Below are 18253 nucleotides of genomic sequence, written 5' to 3'. Positions count from 1 at the left end.
AGGACAGTGACTAAAGGGAAAATTGACCCCACTCTTCCAGGAGTCTGGGGCTCCTTCCACTCCCACATGCCAGCCAGGGAGTCAAAGGTCAGGAGGGCTGGGAAAGCCACTGCTGGGAAGTGGCTGGGCTGGCGTGTCTGTTCTCCAGCTGCAACGGTTGGGGGCACGGCATCGGCAAACACAGACAGAGCCAGGGCCATCATATACACATCTCTGTATTTATATATTAGATACAGGCACGGGGTGGGTAGGGGCACTGGGCCCCCCCACCTCCACTTCCGGTCACCCACACACAGAAGCAGCAGGGGCATTAGATGTGGCAGCTTGGGGGGAAGGGGGTTCAGGCCTGGGTCGTACTCCTCTGCTAGATACTAGCCCTTGAGCCTAAGGAATGTTCCTTCAGGGAAAATGGGTGGGGTTTTAATGAGGTGAGTGGGGCAGGGCTGGCCCTGAGTCCCTACTCAGTGTCCCATGGGGCAGCCAGAGCCCTTTGATTCCAGAACTGCCAGAGACTGGGAAAGCTGGGGGACAGGAAGGCAGAGCAGCTGAGGGGAACTGGCTTTGGGGCCTCCTGAGGCCCTCAGGTCCTGGGACTGGGGCGGGATGGAGGGAGCCTTGGCCTGCTGCACGCAGGAGGCCTGAGCAAAGCAAGGGAAGGTGGCCAGGCCCGCCCTCTGCCTCGACTGGGCGGCCGGGGTCTGGCTGGGCACAATGTCCATTTTCTAACAGTCCGGCAGGGGAGGGGCAGGCAGGAGACAGGGCCTAAACAAAAAGGCAGGAAGGAAAGGAACCATTAGCACCCATGGGAGCACCTGCAGAGCCCTGCCCTCAGCTTCTCTCATTTCATCCTCACAGTTGGGTGGGATGTGCCTCAGTTTCCTGATCGGTAAATGGGGAAAGATGAGGACGTACATAGCTCACTGTACTGCTGTCACAATTAAGTGAGTTCACACTCATAAGCCTCTTAGAACAATGCTTAGGGCTTTGCAAGTGCTTCTTTCATTATCAGGACTGTCCCCCGGAAACTGAGGCGCCGAGGCGAGCTCCCTGACACAACATCACACAGCTTTTACGACAGGTCAGAGCTGGGGTTTGAACCCAGGTGTGCCTGCCTGCCTTCTATCAGGCTGCAGCTGGCAGAAAGACAGAAAGGAGACTGCGGAGGGAAGAAGGCAGCATGGGTTGGGGGCAGGCCCCCCAGGGTCTCCCAAAGGTGTGTGAGTGGCTGCCCTGGCTGGCACCAGGTATGAGAAAGCTTGGCATCTCCGTCAGGCTGGGCGCTGCTGGCTCCTCCCAAAGCAATTACTGCCTCATCTGCCTATCTGCCCATAGTTGGAGAGGCCAAGCCCAGCTCCATTCCTCAGGTGGGTGAGGGGTATCTCGGTGACGGCTGAGGGCCTGGAAGGGCTACTGGGGCTGGAGTGTGCCGAGGGTGACAGGTGGGAGACACCTGGGGCTGAGGGAAAGGAAGACGGACACAAAGGCTGCTGGACCATGGGTCTGTGGCCTGGGCAGGCTCTTGCCCTGCTGTCACCAGCATCCACGTGGGTCATGGACATGGGCTAGCTTTTGAACGTAGGGTGTCCTGGGTACCCGGTATCAGGGTGAATCTGTGCATGGGTGGTGGGGAGCACTCACCGGGCCCCAGGGAGCAGAGCAATCTGTCCAGATTAGGGGGCCTCCAGCACCCCAGGCTGGAAGCGGGCTGTCTCCTGGAAGATGAGCTCCTTCAGCCGCTCCTTGGGTAGGTCATCCAGCTCCATGTCGAAGGTGAAAGGCTCCTCGGCCACTGGCTGGGGTGGCAAAGAAGTGGGGCTCAGGCCAGGTACTGAGCGATGCCTGCCCCACCTGTGTCCCTGCCAGCCTGGCTGCTTGGCTCACCTCATCCGTTGGGTCATAGTACTGCTCCAGGTAGGGGTGAGCCAGGGCTTCTTCCACTGTGATCCGTTTATTGGGGTTAAAGGTCAACATCCGGTCCAGCAGGTCAAGGGCTAGGGAAAGGCAGGGGTCAGGGGTCATGGTTCCCACCATGGCTTTGCTTCTCTGGGCCCAGGGGGCTTATCTACTCAGGCCCCCCTTTGCACCCAGTTTTTATCCCACACCAGCCCCCCATGTCGCTCTCACCTTTGGAGTCCGACTTGGGAAAAAGCTTGGCCCAGGCCACCTTGGTCTTGGAGGGCAGAGACTGTAGGTAGTTTCGGGCCTTCATGTTGATGATACAATTCAGGTCCTCCTGGGAGGGGGAGCCCAGGATACCTGTGGGCAGGGCAGGTGCCTTGGTGAGAGATCTTCCCTCCCTTCCCGGAACAGAAGGAGCCAAGAATAAGATCCCCCACCACCCACTCAAGGCCCTGACAGGTATCACCCAGCCAGCACAATGATGGTGAAGCAAAGGGCGTGGATTCAGGCAGCCCAGGTTCAAGTCCCAGCTCCAGCACTCCCTAAGTGTGGGGCGTAGCCTCACTTTTCCCATCTATCAAGTGGGGACAGTATCTACCTCATTGAAATACCGTGAGATGCTGAAGGGGCTCCACACATGGTGGTACCCCTGATCCGACTGCTGCAGACTCACCAACCCTGAACCTCAGGACAGCTCACCTCCAATAAGCTAATCTCCCTTCCACTCAGTTGGCCAGGCCCCCTCACCCAGAATATGATTGAGCTGGTCCAGGTAGTGCTTGCCAGGGAAGATGGGCCGGTTGGAGAGCATCTCTGCCAGAATGCAGCCCACAGACCAGATATCAATGGACTTGGTATAGCCCTGGGGAGGAGGAGAAAGAGGTGGGTTCCTGGGCCAGCCTCAGCAGCCTCACCCCCAACCTAGATTCCGTGCAGAGCGCTGAAGCCTCGAGAAGAAGCTAATGCTCAGCTTCTTTCCAGATGTCAAGGGCCAGAGCAATGTGACACGGCACAGGTGGTAGACTTCCTGCATCATGGTGGTCAGTGCCTGGCTCCGAGGTGGCTCCGGGGCCTCCTGGGAGCTAGCCCCTTCCCTTTGGGGGGAGGGTGGCACCCCTACCTTGGAGTTAAGCATGATCTCTGGGGCCCGGTACCAGCGTGTGGCCACATATTCCGTCAGGAATCCGGTGTGGTCGTGCTCAGGGTCGGCGATGCGGGCCAGGCCAAAATCACAGATCTGGAATCCAACCCAGGCTGCTGAGCTCGGGGCTCAAAGCCTCCCCAGCCCCTGCTGTTCCCTTTGCTTGCGATGCCCTCATATTCCAGGGGACTACTGGGCGCCCGCCCGGAAGCCCCAGGCCCTGGGGAAGGGAGGGGTGACGGGGAGGGAAACGGGCACTCAGTGCTCTGACCTTAAGGTCGCAGGTGGTGTTGATAAGCAGGTTGGAGGGCTTTAAATCCCGGTGGAGCACGTTGGCTGAGTGGATGTACTTGAGGCCCCGCAGGATCTGGTACAGAAAGTAGCAGACGTGGTCGTTGCTCAGCTGCTGGCTTTTGAGCAACTTGTACAGGTCTGTCTCCATGAGGTCCTGCACGATGTAGCTGAGGATGGCGCCGGAGACCCCCGGGGGCGGGGGTAGCAGGAGGCACTTGGTTAAGAAGAACGGGCTCTGGTGACTGGGTTTCACCCCACCTCCAGCTGGCACCCCCAGGACTCAACATCTGCCAACCCATATCGCGAGCTGGGCAGGGCCCCTTCTCAGCAACTGGACTCAGGGCTTCTGCTGCTTCTCAGCTGGTGACCCTGAGCAAACACACTTCAGTGCTGGGGCCTCAGTTTCCCTCCTGGGAAATGGGGACAATAAACGGCGGGAGGCAGGAGAACTTCACGGTTAAGAGCAGCGGCTCTGGGGTTCACCTGCTGGTGTCTGAAACCCCCAGTCCACTGCTCATTTGTGACTTCAACTTGCCTCCATCTCTATTTCCTCATCTGTCAAGTAGGGGAGAGAATGGTTCTTTCAAGAGCGGTTGTGACGATACGAGATGAGATAACCCATATAAAGTAGCCAGCCCGGAGCTTGGCACGTAGTAAGTGTTCAGCAAACATGAACTAGCATTGCTATTATAAATGCCTGAGCCACATGGCTGTTGAGAGGGTTAAATGAGATAACGTATGAACACCATCTGGCATGCAATAAATGTTTGCTTAAAAATAAATGCCTGCCTTATGGGAATGGTTTGTGCAAGACAAATGAGAAATTCCCAACAGTACACTCCTACTGAAAGAGCACTTGGCTATACATCCGAAGGTAGGGGAGTAAATGTCCTTTTGTATTTTACAATTAAACATACATACATGAATGTCACTTGGTTTGTCTCTGCAAGAATATGTCAGGACTGTCTTTGAGAATCAGCCTCAAAAGGGCCTTCTGAGAACATCTGGACCAACCCAGCTCTTTTATAGACAAGGAGGCCCAGCAGGATGCAGTGACTTGTTTAAGGTCACACAGCAAGCTGGAGGTGAGTGGGGAGGTTTCCTGCCCACAGCCTGTGGTGGGGGCTGCAGACACTGCAGTGCAAACCCCCAGGCTTGGGTGGAGAACTGGGACTGACTGGGGATGGGTGGGGTGGGAGAGTGGTGACGGGTGTGTTACAAGCTGCTAACAGAGCCAGACAGGAAGTGGACAACACACTAGGAAAGTGATATGGGGGGAGGGTAACAGCGGCATGGCTGTCACTCCCCGGGCAAGGTACAAGTCCACTGGTGACTGGGGTGGGGCTGAGCAGGAAGCCTGGAGAGAGCAGGACAGGGTTTCACCTGGGGGACGGGGGAGGCACCAACAGAAGTGCTGATTTTAGGCTTCTGAGCCTCTATTTCCTCATCTGTGAAATGGAGCTGAGAAGTCCCAGCTCCTAGGGGGCAGTTGGGAGATAGAATTAGAAATGCCAAAGCCCTGCACATGCCCTGTACCTGACTCTAGTAGGCCCTCCCAAAAGGGCCGTTTTCTTCCTGCCTGCCTGCCTGCCTGCCTTCCAGTCTGAGGGCCCAGAGAGGAAAGAATCCTCGTCTGTTCAACCAGACCTGTCTGTGGGCAGAGGCTGGATCGCGTCACAGAATTACACTGTCAGAGATGATGCCTCCATAGAGACCATCTCGCCAGCCCCTCACAGAGGCACAGCGTGGAGAACAGACTTGCCCAAGGCCATGCCACCTGGCTGCAGCAGGTCACACGGATTCACCTGAGGCCTCCAGGGCCCCTTATACTCTGTGGCCTCTTTTCTGCTAGAAAGTTTCTTTTACTGGGTTTGTTTTGGAGGGTGACAGGGAAGAAGGAAAAAGCAAGCCCATGTGCTCCCAGCCCAGCTGTGAGGCTGTGTCTAGCCAGCCACCTGGCCAAGGTGAAGGATACACGTCCCTCATGGCTTCCAGGGTGGGTGCCCGAAGAATGTCCCGGATGCCGATGACATTCTCATGGCGGAAGCGCAGCAATATCTGGATCTCCCGCAGTGTGCGCTGGCAGTAGGTCTGATGCTCAAAGGGGCTGATTTTCTTGATGGCCACGCGTGTCTTGCGCACGTGGTCGAAAGCTGAGCTGAGAGGGCCAGAGAGATGTTGTTGATGTGGTCCTCCAAAGGGGGAGTCCAGGCCTGGCGGCCCCACCCAGGCCCTGGCAGGGAGGGGAGGGAGCCAGAGAGGGTTCTGGCCAAGTCATAAACAATGCTGGTTCCTTCCTGCTGTGAAGGCCTGGGACCTCCAGGGAAAAAGCTGGGGACCAGCCAGGCAGCCCTTCAGTGACTTCACAAACAGAGGAAGAGACCGACCGTTCACCGACTTCCCGGTCCTCAACCCTTTCCATTCTAGTTGCCCTGACCCCTCCTCCTCCCCTTCCCATGATGGGCTCCCTCCACCCAAGACAGGTTCAGGGGCTGGGAGATGCGTGGAGGACAAACAGTGAGGCAAACATAGTGAGGAGGGAGTCACAGGAGGGAGGGAAAAGGCAGGCAGGGGTGTCAGGGCGAGGCACCTGGGCAGCAGGGCTGTTCCCATTAGAACAAAGGCTCAGAGCACACAGTGGGGATGGGTGAACCCACAGACCCCTCCTCACAGCTGCAGGGAGGCACTCCTGGACCCCCTCCGGCTCACTGGGCCGCCGGCGCCAGGCCCAAAGCCCTGCCCCACCCTGAGCTCCACTCTCCTCTCCCAACTCCTTGGCAGGCCTCGCTGGGGGAATCCAGTGCAGCCTCTCCCCACAGAAAGGTCCTTCACTCCTGTTCACCAAGAATGTTACCTCCCCAAGCATACTGGTTTCACTTCGCCCGGGTCTATAGGCTCCCCACAGTTCCCCGCCGCACACCCAGGTGCCCCTCTCTTCACTAGAGGAGGGTCGCTCCCAACCCTCCCAGCCCCTCTCCCTCGAACGCACGCAGGGCCCCCTCCCCCAGAAAGCACTCAGAGGCCTGTCCCCGGGACGCTCCCCAGCCTCCTCAAGCCTCTGCCTCTTCAGGACGCGGGGATCTGCACGGCCCAGAAAGCACTCAGCACCGCTCCCTGTCCCCCCAGCCCCCTCGCCCTAGGACGCCCCCTGCCCCGGAACGCCCCCTCACCTGACCATGCCATAGGCGCCCTCGCCGATGTACTGCAGTTGCGAGTAGCGCGGGCCCACGTCGAACGGCTGCCCCTTCACTATCTCCACTTCCCCCGGGACCCCCGGGCCGACCCCATCAGCTCCCCGGGGCTCCCCGCCCCCGCCCCCTTGAGCCGCCGCCGCCGCCATCTCCACTCCTCCCCTCCCGCCCGCCCGCCTCCCCCTACGGCCCCGCCCGCGGCCCCGCCCCTTCCCGCCCGCCTTGTCACCGGCGGAGCCGCGCGCGCCGGGCCCCCCTCCCCGCGCGCCCCGCGCTCGTCACGTGACCCCGCGGGCGCGCGCCTGGCTTTTCCACCGCTCTGGCTCTGGACCCTGTCAATCGCCTGCTCTCTCCGCTTTAGTCAACCGAGGGTTTCCCCAGGGCTGTCGGTCTTGAGAAGGTTTATACCTTCCCGCTGAATGCAGAACAGCCAGTAGGGCCGCTCGGTGACCTTACCTGGAGCTACCCAGCCAGTGTGTGCTGGGGCTGGGACCGGGACCTGGTCTCCCCGCGTCTCCTGGCCCCAACAGAGCCTCTGAAGCCAGAGTTCGGCCCGGGGCTGGAGATGGGATACCTTAAGGGAACCCTCACCAGCCCTCTAGACTTGGCCTCCCCGGGCCAGGCTCAGCCAGATGCTGAGTGATCCCGTCCATATTTCACAGTAGCAATGGGAGGCCTGTCTCACAGATGTGACCTGTCTCTCAGATGCGGAAACTGAAGCCTAATTGGGGTTGGTGACTTGGAGCCACTCACACAATTGAGGGCTGCAGAACTCAGGGGTCCAGACTCACAGCCTGATGGCTTTCCAACAAAGACCTGCAGGAATGGGCTAGGGACCCGGCCTCTGCCACAAAACCTGCAGTACCCATACAGCAAGGACAGATAACCTCAGCCCACCTTTACGGCGACCAAAGGGGAAAGGCGAGAAAGCTGCATGCAGTGTTGACTGGGTTTGGTGAAAAATATACCATTAGGCTTTCCTCAAAAACAGCAAAACAGGTCATGTTTTTGTTGTCATGGATTTGGCAAAACAGGGGTTCTGTCAAGATCATCCTCTTTTGAGTCTGTAATCGACTTCGTAGTTCACACAATTATTTGACCACTTTCATTTCTTCCTTAAGACAACCAAACCCACAATATAGGTGTCCTCTGATTTTCTTAGCTGGATGAGCAGGGGCCGGATCTGTCTTGTCCCTTCCTGTCCAGCGCCTGGCACTTGTACTCTGAAAAATTTTTGAATGGATGAGTCAGGTTTTACAGGTGGGGAATCTGGGAGTTGGGGAGCTGAGCCTGAAAATGATATCTTCTGACACAGAGGCAGAGGCTCCTTTTAATTCCATTGTCTCCCAGAATCATAGACTGTGAAAACTGAAGAGGGCCCTCAGAGACCATCTAGTCCGCCCCCCTCACTGCAGTGAAAATGTGAGCTGGAAGCTTCAGAAAAACCCATTCCCTAGGCTTCAATAAGCAAGCATGTTTTTTTCTCCCTTAGAAGCTGGGCGTAGGTCCTTATATGCATTATAGATCAAGAGACAAACTGGAACAGTCATTGTGATTCTGAAATGGCTCATAATCAGATCTATGGCCAGGCATTCTAGATCAGATTAACGAGACTAAGTTGCTGGTTCCCAGTAGCCCACAAGTCAGTGAAATTTCAAGAGGTGCTAATTAGATTGATTTTCCCCCCAAACTTACGCATTTGATAAGCTATCGAATGTCACTGTGTGCAAAGCTTTGAGCTAGGCACTGTGGCTGATGAAAGATTACTAGTGTGAATTAGTGGTTAGGAGCAGGAGGTCTCAGAAGCAGGTCACCCAAATTAGAATTCTGGGGCCCGCCCAGTGGCTCAGGCGGTTGGAGCTCCACGCTCCTAATGCCGAGGACTGCCGGTTCGATTCCCACATGGGCCAGTGGGCTTTCAACCACAAGGTTGCCGGTTCGATTCCCACAAGAGATGGTGGGCTGTGCCCCCTGTAACTAACAACGGCAACTGGACCTAGAGCTGGGCTGCGCTCTCTACACTAGGATTGAAGGGACAACAACTGGACTTGGAAAAAATCCTGGAAATACACACTGTTCCCCAATAAAGTCCTGTACCCTTCCCCAATAAAAATCTTAAAAAAAAAAATTCCATCTGTCTTTGCCTCTCACTCGCTGGGTTACCCTTAGGCGGGTTCCCCACTGGCCTCTCTACTTGTGAAGTTTCTAATCTATTGAAAAGAAAGAAATGATGCACATACATACATCAATTTAATATAAACTAGATGATGTAATATACGGTGTCTGAGCTCAGGGATGGGTGAGATTGCTTTTTCTAGAGACGAGGAGGCAGTAATGGAAGATGTGGCATTTGCGTCATTGAGAAAGAAATAGGGTTTCAGATGGTCGGGATGGAGGAAAGGCACCAAGAAGGAGCAACATGGTACAGAGGCAGGACCGTGATCTGTCCAGGGTGGCTGCAGCATTAGGGATTAAGGGGAGTTCAGGCTGGAGAGGTAGGTTGGGGCCAGGTTGGGGAAGGCCCTGGAGTCTGGCAAGGAGTTTACAATGGTACTCAGTAAGGAGTAAAAACCTTTTCTCAGATCATTTTGCAACTGCAGGAGAATATAGTGACTCAGAGAAAACACCATGGAGTTCAGCATGCAGCCAGGTTTCCTGAGTGGGAGTGAGTTTCCTGGTTTAGGAAAGGCGGGTGTATCCGGAGGGGTGCCTTTCACCTCTGGCTATCTTAGTATCTCTTATATGCGTGTGACGGAGCTCTCCCTCTAGTGGCCGAAGTTGGTACTTCCAAGGAGATTGGACTGGGATTTGTCTAGGAGTCCGACAATTAAGTTCGCGAACTCATTCCAGAAAAAGAGCTACGTACCTCATTGCTGAATATCGCTATGGTCACGTTCGAAGGACTCCCCTTGGGAAGCTACGCACCGGCGCCGGCGCCTAGTCCACCCTTCAAAGCAATTCTGGAACTCTTTCTGGAATGGCCATCAGAGCTGTCATCGTATTACCCTTGATGTCCTGAATGTCATCAAAACATCTTCCTTTCAATATTTTCTTTATCTCCAGGTAAAGAAAGAAGTCATTGGGGGCCAGACCAGGTGAGTAGGGAGGGTGTTCCAAAACAGGTATTTGTTTCCTGGCTAAAAACTCCCTCACAGACAGTGCCCTGTGAGCTGGTGCATTGTCGTGATGCAAGAGCCATGAATTATTGGCGAAAAGTTCAGGTCGTCTAACTCTTTCACGCAGCCTTTTCAGCACTTCCAAAGAGTCAACTTGGTTAACTGTCCAGTTGGTACAAATTCATAATGAATAATCCCTCTGATATAAAAAAAGGTTAGCAACATCGTTGCCACAAGTTCGCGAACTTGTCAGACCTCTAATTTCATAGATTTGTATTCCTCAAATATAGGCTATACATCTGTTGTATGCCAGGCACTTTATGTCCTAGCATCCTCGCAGCAGCCATATGAAGTAGATACTGTGAACATTTAACAGGACAATAAAACCGAAGCTTACTGAACTACAGAGGAAGAAGGAGCTTGAGAAATTTTCTCCATCAGGTAACCCGTTACCTCACAGTTCACTGCATTGTTTGAGTTTTTCAAAGAGCTGCTAGTTGGCTTATTTCTCTCCTGTTAGATCTACCCAGACTAAGTCTCAAACCAGTTCTTACTTGTTTGTGACGTCGCAGTCACAGGAGAGGCCAGTGGGTACTTTATTTGCCCAGGGCAACACAAGTGAAGAGTGCCAATGACCATTCCCATTTCAACGAACTCAGCTAGCTAGCACCAACTGAGAAAACAGCAACCGTGCAGGGATAGAGCTCAGAACACAGTTAATACTTTATTAAGATTTAAGTACGGAGTGTTCTTTATTTTCAATTTTTCCTTCTAACAGTTTTATTAGGGTTAGCTCTTACATTTATTTAGGTCTTTCATCCATGTTGATGAAAAAACTATTCTTTTCCTATTGGATGGTCTTGGCATTACGTTGAAAATACATTGGCCATAGACATATGGGTTTATTTCTGGATTCTCAGCTCTATTGCATCGATCTATATGTCTTTGCTTATTACCGTACCATACCATTTTGATTATTATAGCTTTGTGGTAAAATTTGAAATTGGAAAACGTGAATTTTTTTTTTTTTCAGTTAAATTTTTTATTCAAATAAGGTCTAATCTATTATTATTCTACTGACCATTTTTTTTAAATCCTAAAATCTTCTGTTATAGTTTTCTTGTGACAATTCTTCATATATTAGAGATTAGCTGTGACCAAACATCTCACCTCTGCTATCAGCATTCTTCAGGTGATCTCGTCTCTGAAATCTTTGTGGTCAGCTCTGCCTGCATCCCCCACCTCCCTGGGCTCCTTGCCGGGGCTGTCCTTCTCTCTCCATAGTGTCTCCCTTCGTTTTATCATATTCCTGTGGTGTTGACTTTTTCCTTTATGTAAAATCTCTGAACTTAGCCATTGCTCTTCTGCCTGGTTCCAAAGTTTCAGTGTTTGCTAATACAGCTTCACCTGGAGGCTAGCCGGTACATACAATACAGCAGTCCATCCAAGGTCGTCCTTTTTATTCCCAAGTCTGTTTCTCTTCCAGACTCTGTTTACTTCAGTATCGCTGCCATTCTCTCGGAGTTGAACCCTGTTATTTTCTCATATTTTTCTTTCTCTCCACATCTAGGCAACTCCTTGCCATTTTATGACTGTAGTATTTCCCAGAGCCATCCCCTCTACCAGTGATCAAACCCTAATTTCATGTTTTTATTTTTTACGTTTTAACTTTCAAAATAATTTCAGAACTTACCAAAAAGTTGCAAAAATAATTCAAAGAATTTCTGTATACCCTTCATCAATACCCTCTAGACGTTAACATGTTATATAAACACAGTGCAATTATTAAAATCAAAATGTTAACGTTAAAGAGTTAATCTATAGATCTGTTTCAAATTTTTCCAGTTTTCCCACCAATCTCCATTTTTGGGTTTAGGATACAATTCAGGATGACATGTTGCATTTAGTTGTTATGATTCCTTCATTTCTTTTAATCTGGAATAGTTCCTTGGTTTGGTTGGTTGTTTTGTTGTTGTTGTTTTTGTCTTTTATGACCTTGACACTTTTGAAGATTACAGGCCAGTTATTTTGTAGAATGTCCCTTAGTTTGGGTTTGCCTGGTGTTTCCTTGTGATTCCTCATTTCACTTTGCATTTACTATCTTATTGTACCGTTAACTACTGTACTGACTAGTCCTTCCTTTCCTCAGTCTCCTTTCTCCTCCGATACAGCTGAGAGGAGGTCTGTATGAAGCAGGAATCTTTCAGCAATGAGAGGTCAAAGGCCCAGCTCAAACTGACTTAAACAAGGTAGGACACTTATTGTCTCACTCATAAAAAAGTTAGAGGTAGGTGTAAGGCACAGCTGGCTCCAGGAACTCAAACAATGTCATTAGGACTTTGGTCCCATCTCTGAGCTGTGCTTTCTTCTGAGTCGGTTCCATTCTCAGGGGGTTCCTCTCATGGTGGCAAGGTGGCTCCCAGTACTTGCAGATTCTCACGTCCACCTTTTTTCTAGTAACTCCAGCAGGGGTAAAAGCTCATCTCTGTCTGTCTGTCTGTCTGTGTCTCCCTGTCTCCTTGTAACTAAACCTCAGATGTGACTCCCTTTGGTCATTGGTCTGTTTGGAGCCTGTAAGAATCCCTGAACCAATCAGTGTGGAATTGGGTGTGTACTTATGTCTACGGGCCTCATGTGAACTGGCCTGGGGCGGGGGTTTCCCCAGAAAGTGTGGAGCAGGCAAAACTGCAGTGGCCATCACAAAGTTTCTGTTTTAGGAACGCCAAATTCTTCCCATTCACGACCAAATGAAGTTCAGATTGCTTTACCAACATCCAACACTCTGCTCGCTTTGATCCAAATGCATCCCTGAAGGCTCGTTTTCTGGATGAGCCTTTCACTCTAGCCAAGCTGAAGTTCTCAAGGGTTTGCCTAGCATACACAGGCCTGCCTCTGTACCTTAGCTCATGCTCCCTTACGTGGCATAGGTTGCTCGATGATAGGAACCCTTTCCACCTCCAGGATGAGCTCAAATACCGTCCCCTTCAGGAGGTGTCTCAGGTATCCTCCAGCTGTACCTGTGCTTTTTGGTCTTAGAGAGAATGTCAGGCTTGCATTATCTTTAATCTGGGTACGCATCTAGCCCTCCCTCCTGGACTGTAACATTTTCTGAAGTCCATATGCTGTCTTCACTTTGAAACCCTCTCCCGTATCAAGTGGTGTTTTACATTCAATAAATATTGTTGAGCGAGGGAGGTGAATATTTATGGAATGGTCTCCACACCCTCTATCAGCCGGGATGTGCTTTTCAGGATGAGCTCAGAGCTGACTGTGTTCCTGTGAAAATGCAGCATCCCAAATAGAATGACTTTTTCTATATGTAGTCTGAGCAGTGGGAGTACTGCTTCCCTGGTACTGGCCGAATATTTTATTCACCTCCACACAGAGTCTTTCCCTGAGCCCCCAGTCTCAACTATATGGTGCTCATATGCCTCCCTCCCTGAGTCCTTTTCTTTCATGCATCTTATCACAGTTTGTTGTTATAGATTCACTGATCTATACGTGAATAGTACACACCTATCAATCTTGGATTATATCATTTCAACATTTTCAAGCACCTTTATGTCAGGTCGGCAATGGCTGAACTGGAAGGGGAAACAGTGCCTCCCAAGAGCTAGATTTTTGGGGAGTACATGATCTTATTTGATTTTCACGCTAGCCTTGTGAAGCAGACATCAGCCTCTTTTCACACGTAGGGAAGCTGAGGTGGAAAGGGTGGGATCACACATTTCATAAGTGTCAGGCCCGGGACTCAAACCCATGTCTGCCTGAGTCTCAAGTGGAGGCTGTAAGCAGGATCCACCTTCAGGTGTACGTGCATTGACTGTGTTATTTCGCTTTCCCTTAGTTTGAAAACCCAAAGAGAAACACAAATACAGGCTCTGGAATCAGACTCCCTGAATTTGAATCCTGTTACCACCTAAGACGTAGTTTAACGTCTTCCTTAGTTTTCTCATCTGAAAAAGAGGAGATAGTACTTACTTCCTAGGGAAGTTCAGATGTAGATGCCTTTATCTGTGAACATGGGTGGGTGACACCACTTTTCTAAACTTTACTTTATTAAGTGCAAATCTGTGATAATACAACGGATTCTGTCTACTTCACAAAGTTGGCAGGTGTAGTAAAGTTTGGAGATTGTTGCTTTTCTGTTCCTTATGCTTTTCTGTATTTTGTAGCAGAACTGGCAGCTATAAACACCAAAGTGAAACTAGATGTAGAGTTTTGGTCAGGAGAGCTATCGGATTAAAACAAACTGTAACTTTAGTTTGGTGAAGCTGTGACTAGGTTTCTCTGAATTTTTTTCAAGGTTGTTAGAGCTTGTGGGGGCAGAGCCCCAGAAAGTAGTTTCCAGGCTCTTGGCCTCACATAGACAGGTGCTGGCTCAGGTAGTAAATGGCCATCAACTGTGATTGCATGGCCATCAGCTGTGGCTAGTTGGCCGTCAGCTGTAACCAGTGAGCCATTGGCCACTAATATAACTGCTGTGGCTACGCTTAGCAGAGAGAGAGAAAAAAATGGGGGCTAGAGAGAAAATGGTGGCTGGGCTGGCAAGCGTGGATGGCGGTTAGCGGACAGTGTGGATCCAGCCTCCAGTGAGAGTATAGTGCCGCCAGAGAGAATATAGTGGTATGACTCCCCCATCTATGGCTCCGTGGGTGTTCCTTTTTGGCCTCACCATATCCTGCGTTCTTGTGTGGGGAGCGGGAGCAGAGACCCCGCAGGCCTCCCCGCACGACAAATGGCGCAGCGAGCAGGGTTCCCCGCATGACAGAGCTCTCAGCCAAGACATGGTAGCCAAGAATTCAAGGCCCTGAGTCTCTCTGGTATAACTCCTACCGAGATTGATTTTCACTGTATTTGTTGAAAAATTTCGTAAGAATCCTCTTAAGTAGGAGGATGTTGCAGGGAAAAGTTTTCAATCCCAGGTTGTTTGTACGCTGCTTTCAACAGGCAGTGACTGTTACTTATTGTCCATCTAGAGCAGAGAGGTCCAGTACAAATGTCACACAAGCCGTGGGTGTGATTCTACCCATTATTGAGAATGAGGTATGGAAATATCCAACTATAACTATTGAATTTACTATTTTCCTCCTCGGTTCTGTCAGAATTTGTTTCACATATTTTGGGGCTCCGTTGTTAGGTGCCTATATGATTATAATTGTTATATCTTCCTGATGGTTGACTTTTTTATTATAAAATTGTCCCTCTTGAGTAACACTTTTTTGTATTAAAGTCAATTTTGTCTGATATTAGTAATAGCTACTCCAACTTTCTTAATGTTACTTTCATGATATATTTTTTTCCCATCTTGTTACTTTCTTTTTTTAAAAAATTTATTGGGGTGACAATTGTTAGTGAAATTACATAGATTTCAGGTGTACAATTCTGTATTACATCATCTATAAATCCCATTGTGTGTTCACCACCCAGAGTCAGTTCTCCTTCCATCACCATATATTTGATCCCCCTTACCCTCATCTCCCACCCCCATCTTGTTACTTCAACGCATTTGTATCTTTTAATCTACAGTGTGTCTCCTATAGATTGTCCAGTTTGACAATCTCTGCCTTTTCATTGCATTTTTTAATTCATTCATATGTAATATTAATATAGTTGTACTTTCATCTGTTATTTTTAATTTGTGTTTTCACATATGTCTCATATCTTCTTTCTTTTTCCTTTATTGCTTTCTTTTGCATTAACTACATATTTTCTTGTGTCATATTTTCTTCTAATTATTATTTTAAACTTTTATTATTATTATTTAAATTTTTTATTGGGGTGTGTGTTTCTTCAGGGCCCATCAGCTCCAAGTCGTTGTCCTTCAGTCTAGTTGTGGAGGGCGCAGCTCAGCTCCAAGTCTAGTTGCTGTTTTCAATCTTAGTTGCAGGGGGCGCAGCCCTCTATCCCATGTGGGAATTGAACCGGCAACCTTGTTGTTGAGAACTCCTGCTCTAACCAACTGAGCCATCCGGCCGCCCCTCCGGCAGCTCAGCAGCAGCTGGTTGTCTTCAATCTAGTTGTGGAGGGCGCAGCTCACTGGCCCATGTGGGAATCGAACCAGCAACCTTGTGGTTAAGAGTACCATGCTCTAACCAACTGAGGTAACCGGCCGCCCCCTATAGAATTTTTAAAAAGTTGATTCTGATCATTTTTTGCAGTTTTTTTTCAATTGCTTTTATGTGGGAGTGAATTTTCATAGGTCCTTCCTCTGCTGTTTTTGCTGATATCCCCCAAATCAACATTTAATTACTATTAATGTTCAAACTTCAATACACCCACCAAATTCATGTACTTGTGCTCAGGTTTCTTTATATGATCTGAAAGACTGTTTCTTTCTTGACGTCAAGGCAGAAAGCAAGTAAAGTCCTAAAAGTTCCCTGTCTAACAGTGTTGTAACTGTTGTAACACTCTGGGAAAGGGAAATGAGGTTTAATTAGCATGAGTAGTTCTCACCGCTCCCACAAGTCACCTGAAGAATGTAGAGTCTAGAACTTTGTCAGGGTGACTACTATCCAAATCATTGGTGAATAGTTTTATAAATTACGCTTTAAAATTTCTTGAAATTCAGAATGGTACTCGCCTATCCCCAGTACTTCTCCTATTTTCTAAAATTTCTCAGAGTTTGTCTACAACGGTTCCAAAACCATATCTCCGGTTTCTTTCAGCATTTGGGGATATGGATTGCATCCAGATCTGGGGTCTTGAACATTTCAATTGCGTGAGTGTTCTCTTATCACTCTTCACTTCTTTGGGGGCCTTGATTTCCTCCTAACTACATGTTATTTATTTATGTATTTATTTATTTATTTATTTATTTATTAAACTTTTATTTATTTTTTTCCTCAGCTCCAAGTCAAGGAGTTGTTTCAGTCTAGTTGTGGAGGGTGCAGCCCACAGTGGCCCATGTGGGGATCGAACCGGCAACCTTGTTAAGAGCACCGCGCTCTAACCAACTGAGCTAACCGGCCGACCCCCTTGAACCATTTTAATTTTGAGCACCATCCTCTTTGTAGAAAACAAACCAAATGAAAGTTGAGAGGTTCTCCTTTCTCGGTCATCTGTTAAGATTACACCATCTACACTGAGCAATGGGCCCATTTCTTCCTTTTTTCTCCTTGCTCCAAATATAGCTATAAAAGCCCTTTTTGTTGTGTATAGCATGTTGCACAATCTCAGTTGCACTCGAATTACAGCCATCTTGACTGTTCTTATAGGTTTTTGCCAGTCTTCCGTGTTTCTCCTTGAGTAGGTAGCTTCTTCCATTCTCTATCATGGTTTCCTGTGCAGCCACTTTAGTTCCTTTAAACACCCCTCCCATTGCTTCTTTGTCAGGATCTAAAAGGGATGAAGGAGTGACTGGTTTTGGTTTTGGTTTTTGCTTGGATATTCTTAAAATTATCCTGAAAATTACACATATTAGTTTAGTATTGGAACAGAAAGAGATAAATACTTAGATAAATAAATATTAGAGATAAATACTAAATAAATAAATACTTAGAGATAAATAAATCAGATCACTATTCCTTCATTTAGCATCCAATAATTAATGTATGCACCAATTCAGCACTCAGTGACTAGTTCCGCATTGTGATAGCCATGGGAATTGCCTCGTTCACACTGAGTACATTAATACATAAACACATTCTGCTTTTCCCCTCAACTTTTGTTTCACTGAAGTCTTTCACTGTGTAACATAATAGGCCATCCCAATATTTCGTGGCATAAATTTGTTTTTTTAAATGCTCATTGATTCTGTGGGTCAGGAATTTGGAAAAGGCATATCAGGAAATGCTGTATTCTGTTCCCTGATATCTGACCCTCACCTCAGATGACTTGAACAGCTGAGGGTGACTCCAATGGCTGAGGTTGGAATAGTGGGGGCTGGGGAAGCCACTTGCAAGATGGCTTCTTCAGTTGGACAACTGTTGCCGGGGTTGGGATGGCTAAAGGCCAGGCTCAACCATAACGTCTAGAGGCATCTTTACCAGCATGGTTGAGGTAGGGTAGCTGGACTTCTTACATGGGAGTTCCAGACTCTAGGAATGAGTGTTCCAGGGAACATGGGGAAAATTGCATGGCTTTTGGTAACCCCTCCTTGGAAGGCACATAGCATCACTTCCACCACACTCGATTAATTGAAGGAGTGACAACCAGCCCAGATTAAGGGGAGGGGACATAGACCCCCCACCTTGATGGGAGGCGTGTTAAAGGATTTATGGCTCAGAAGAACTGCTCAGCCAACCCACAGAATTATGAGCTTCATAAAATGGTTATTGCTTTGTGCCATTAAAAAAAGAAAATTATGGCTATTTTTAAAAACTGCCTCAGCTTTACAAATAATCATTTATAAAGGTGAAGGTTATGTCCCTGGCTGGAAGGTTGCCGAACCAGTGACCCGAAATATTTATTTTCAACCAATTTCTTCTTTTGACCAAGTAAAACATCTTTGCATAAAAAATAAATACATGTTTCTTGCAAAACTGCAGACACACAGAACGTGGGAAAATTCTCCACCTCAATTGGGTTTATTTATTTTCCAATGTTACATATACACATATTTAGAAATTCTGTGAGGCTTGTTATGAAAACTGGGGCTCCCCCATCACTCA

At 49.1% G+C, this 18253-nt stretch overlaps 1 protein-coding gene across 1 annotated transcript; it reads right to left on the bottom strand.

Annotated features, from left to right (window-relative positions):
- Positions 1-197: 197 nt before the first annotated feature.
- Positions 198-6692, bottom strand: MAPK3 (mitogen-activated protein kinase 3). Its single transcript, XM_074322902.1, has 9 exons — positions 6505-6692; positions 5310-5492; positions 3312-3501; positions 3020-3136; positions 2647-2761; positions 2125-2256; positions 1882-1991; positions 1639-1793; positions 198-762 (listed from the first exon to the last, which is right to left on the bottom strand). The coding sequence occupies exons 1-8, from the start codon at positions 6672-6674 to the stop codon at positions 1671-1673; spliced, it is 1140 nt and encodes a 379-aa protein (XP_074179003.1). The 5' UTR covers positions 6675-6692; the 3' UTR covers positions 198-762; positions 1639-1670.
- Between the last annotated feature and the right edge of the window lie 11561 nt (positions 6693-18253).

Source organism: Rhinolophus sinicus, linkage group LG18 (assembly GCF_036562045.2).
Source record: "Rhinolophus sinicus isolate RSC01 linkage group LG18, ASM3656204v1, whole genome shotgun sequence".
In the NCBI taxonomy this organism is placed as follows: Eukaryota; Metazoa; Chordata; class Mammalia; order Chiroptera; family Rhinolophidae; genus Rhinolophus; species Rhinolophus sinicus.
This window is presented reverse-complemented; position numbering and strand designations above follow the sequence as displayed.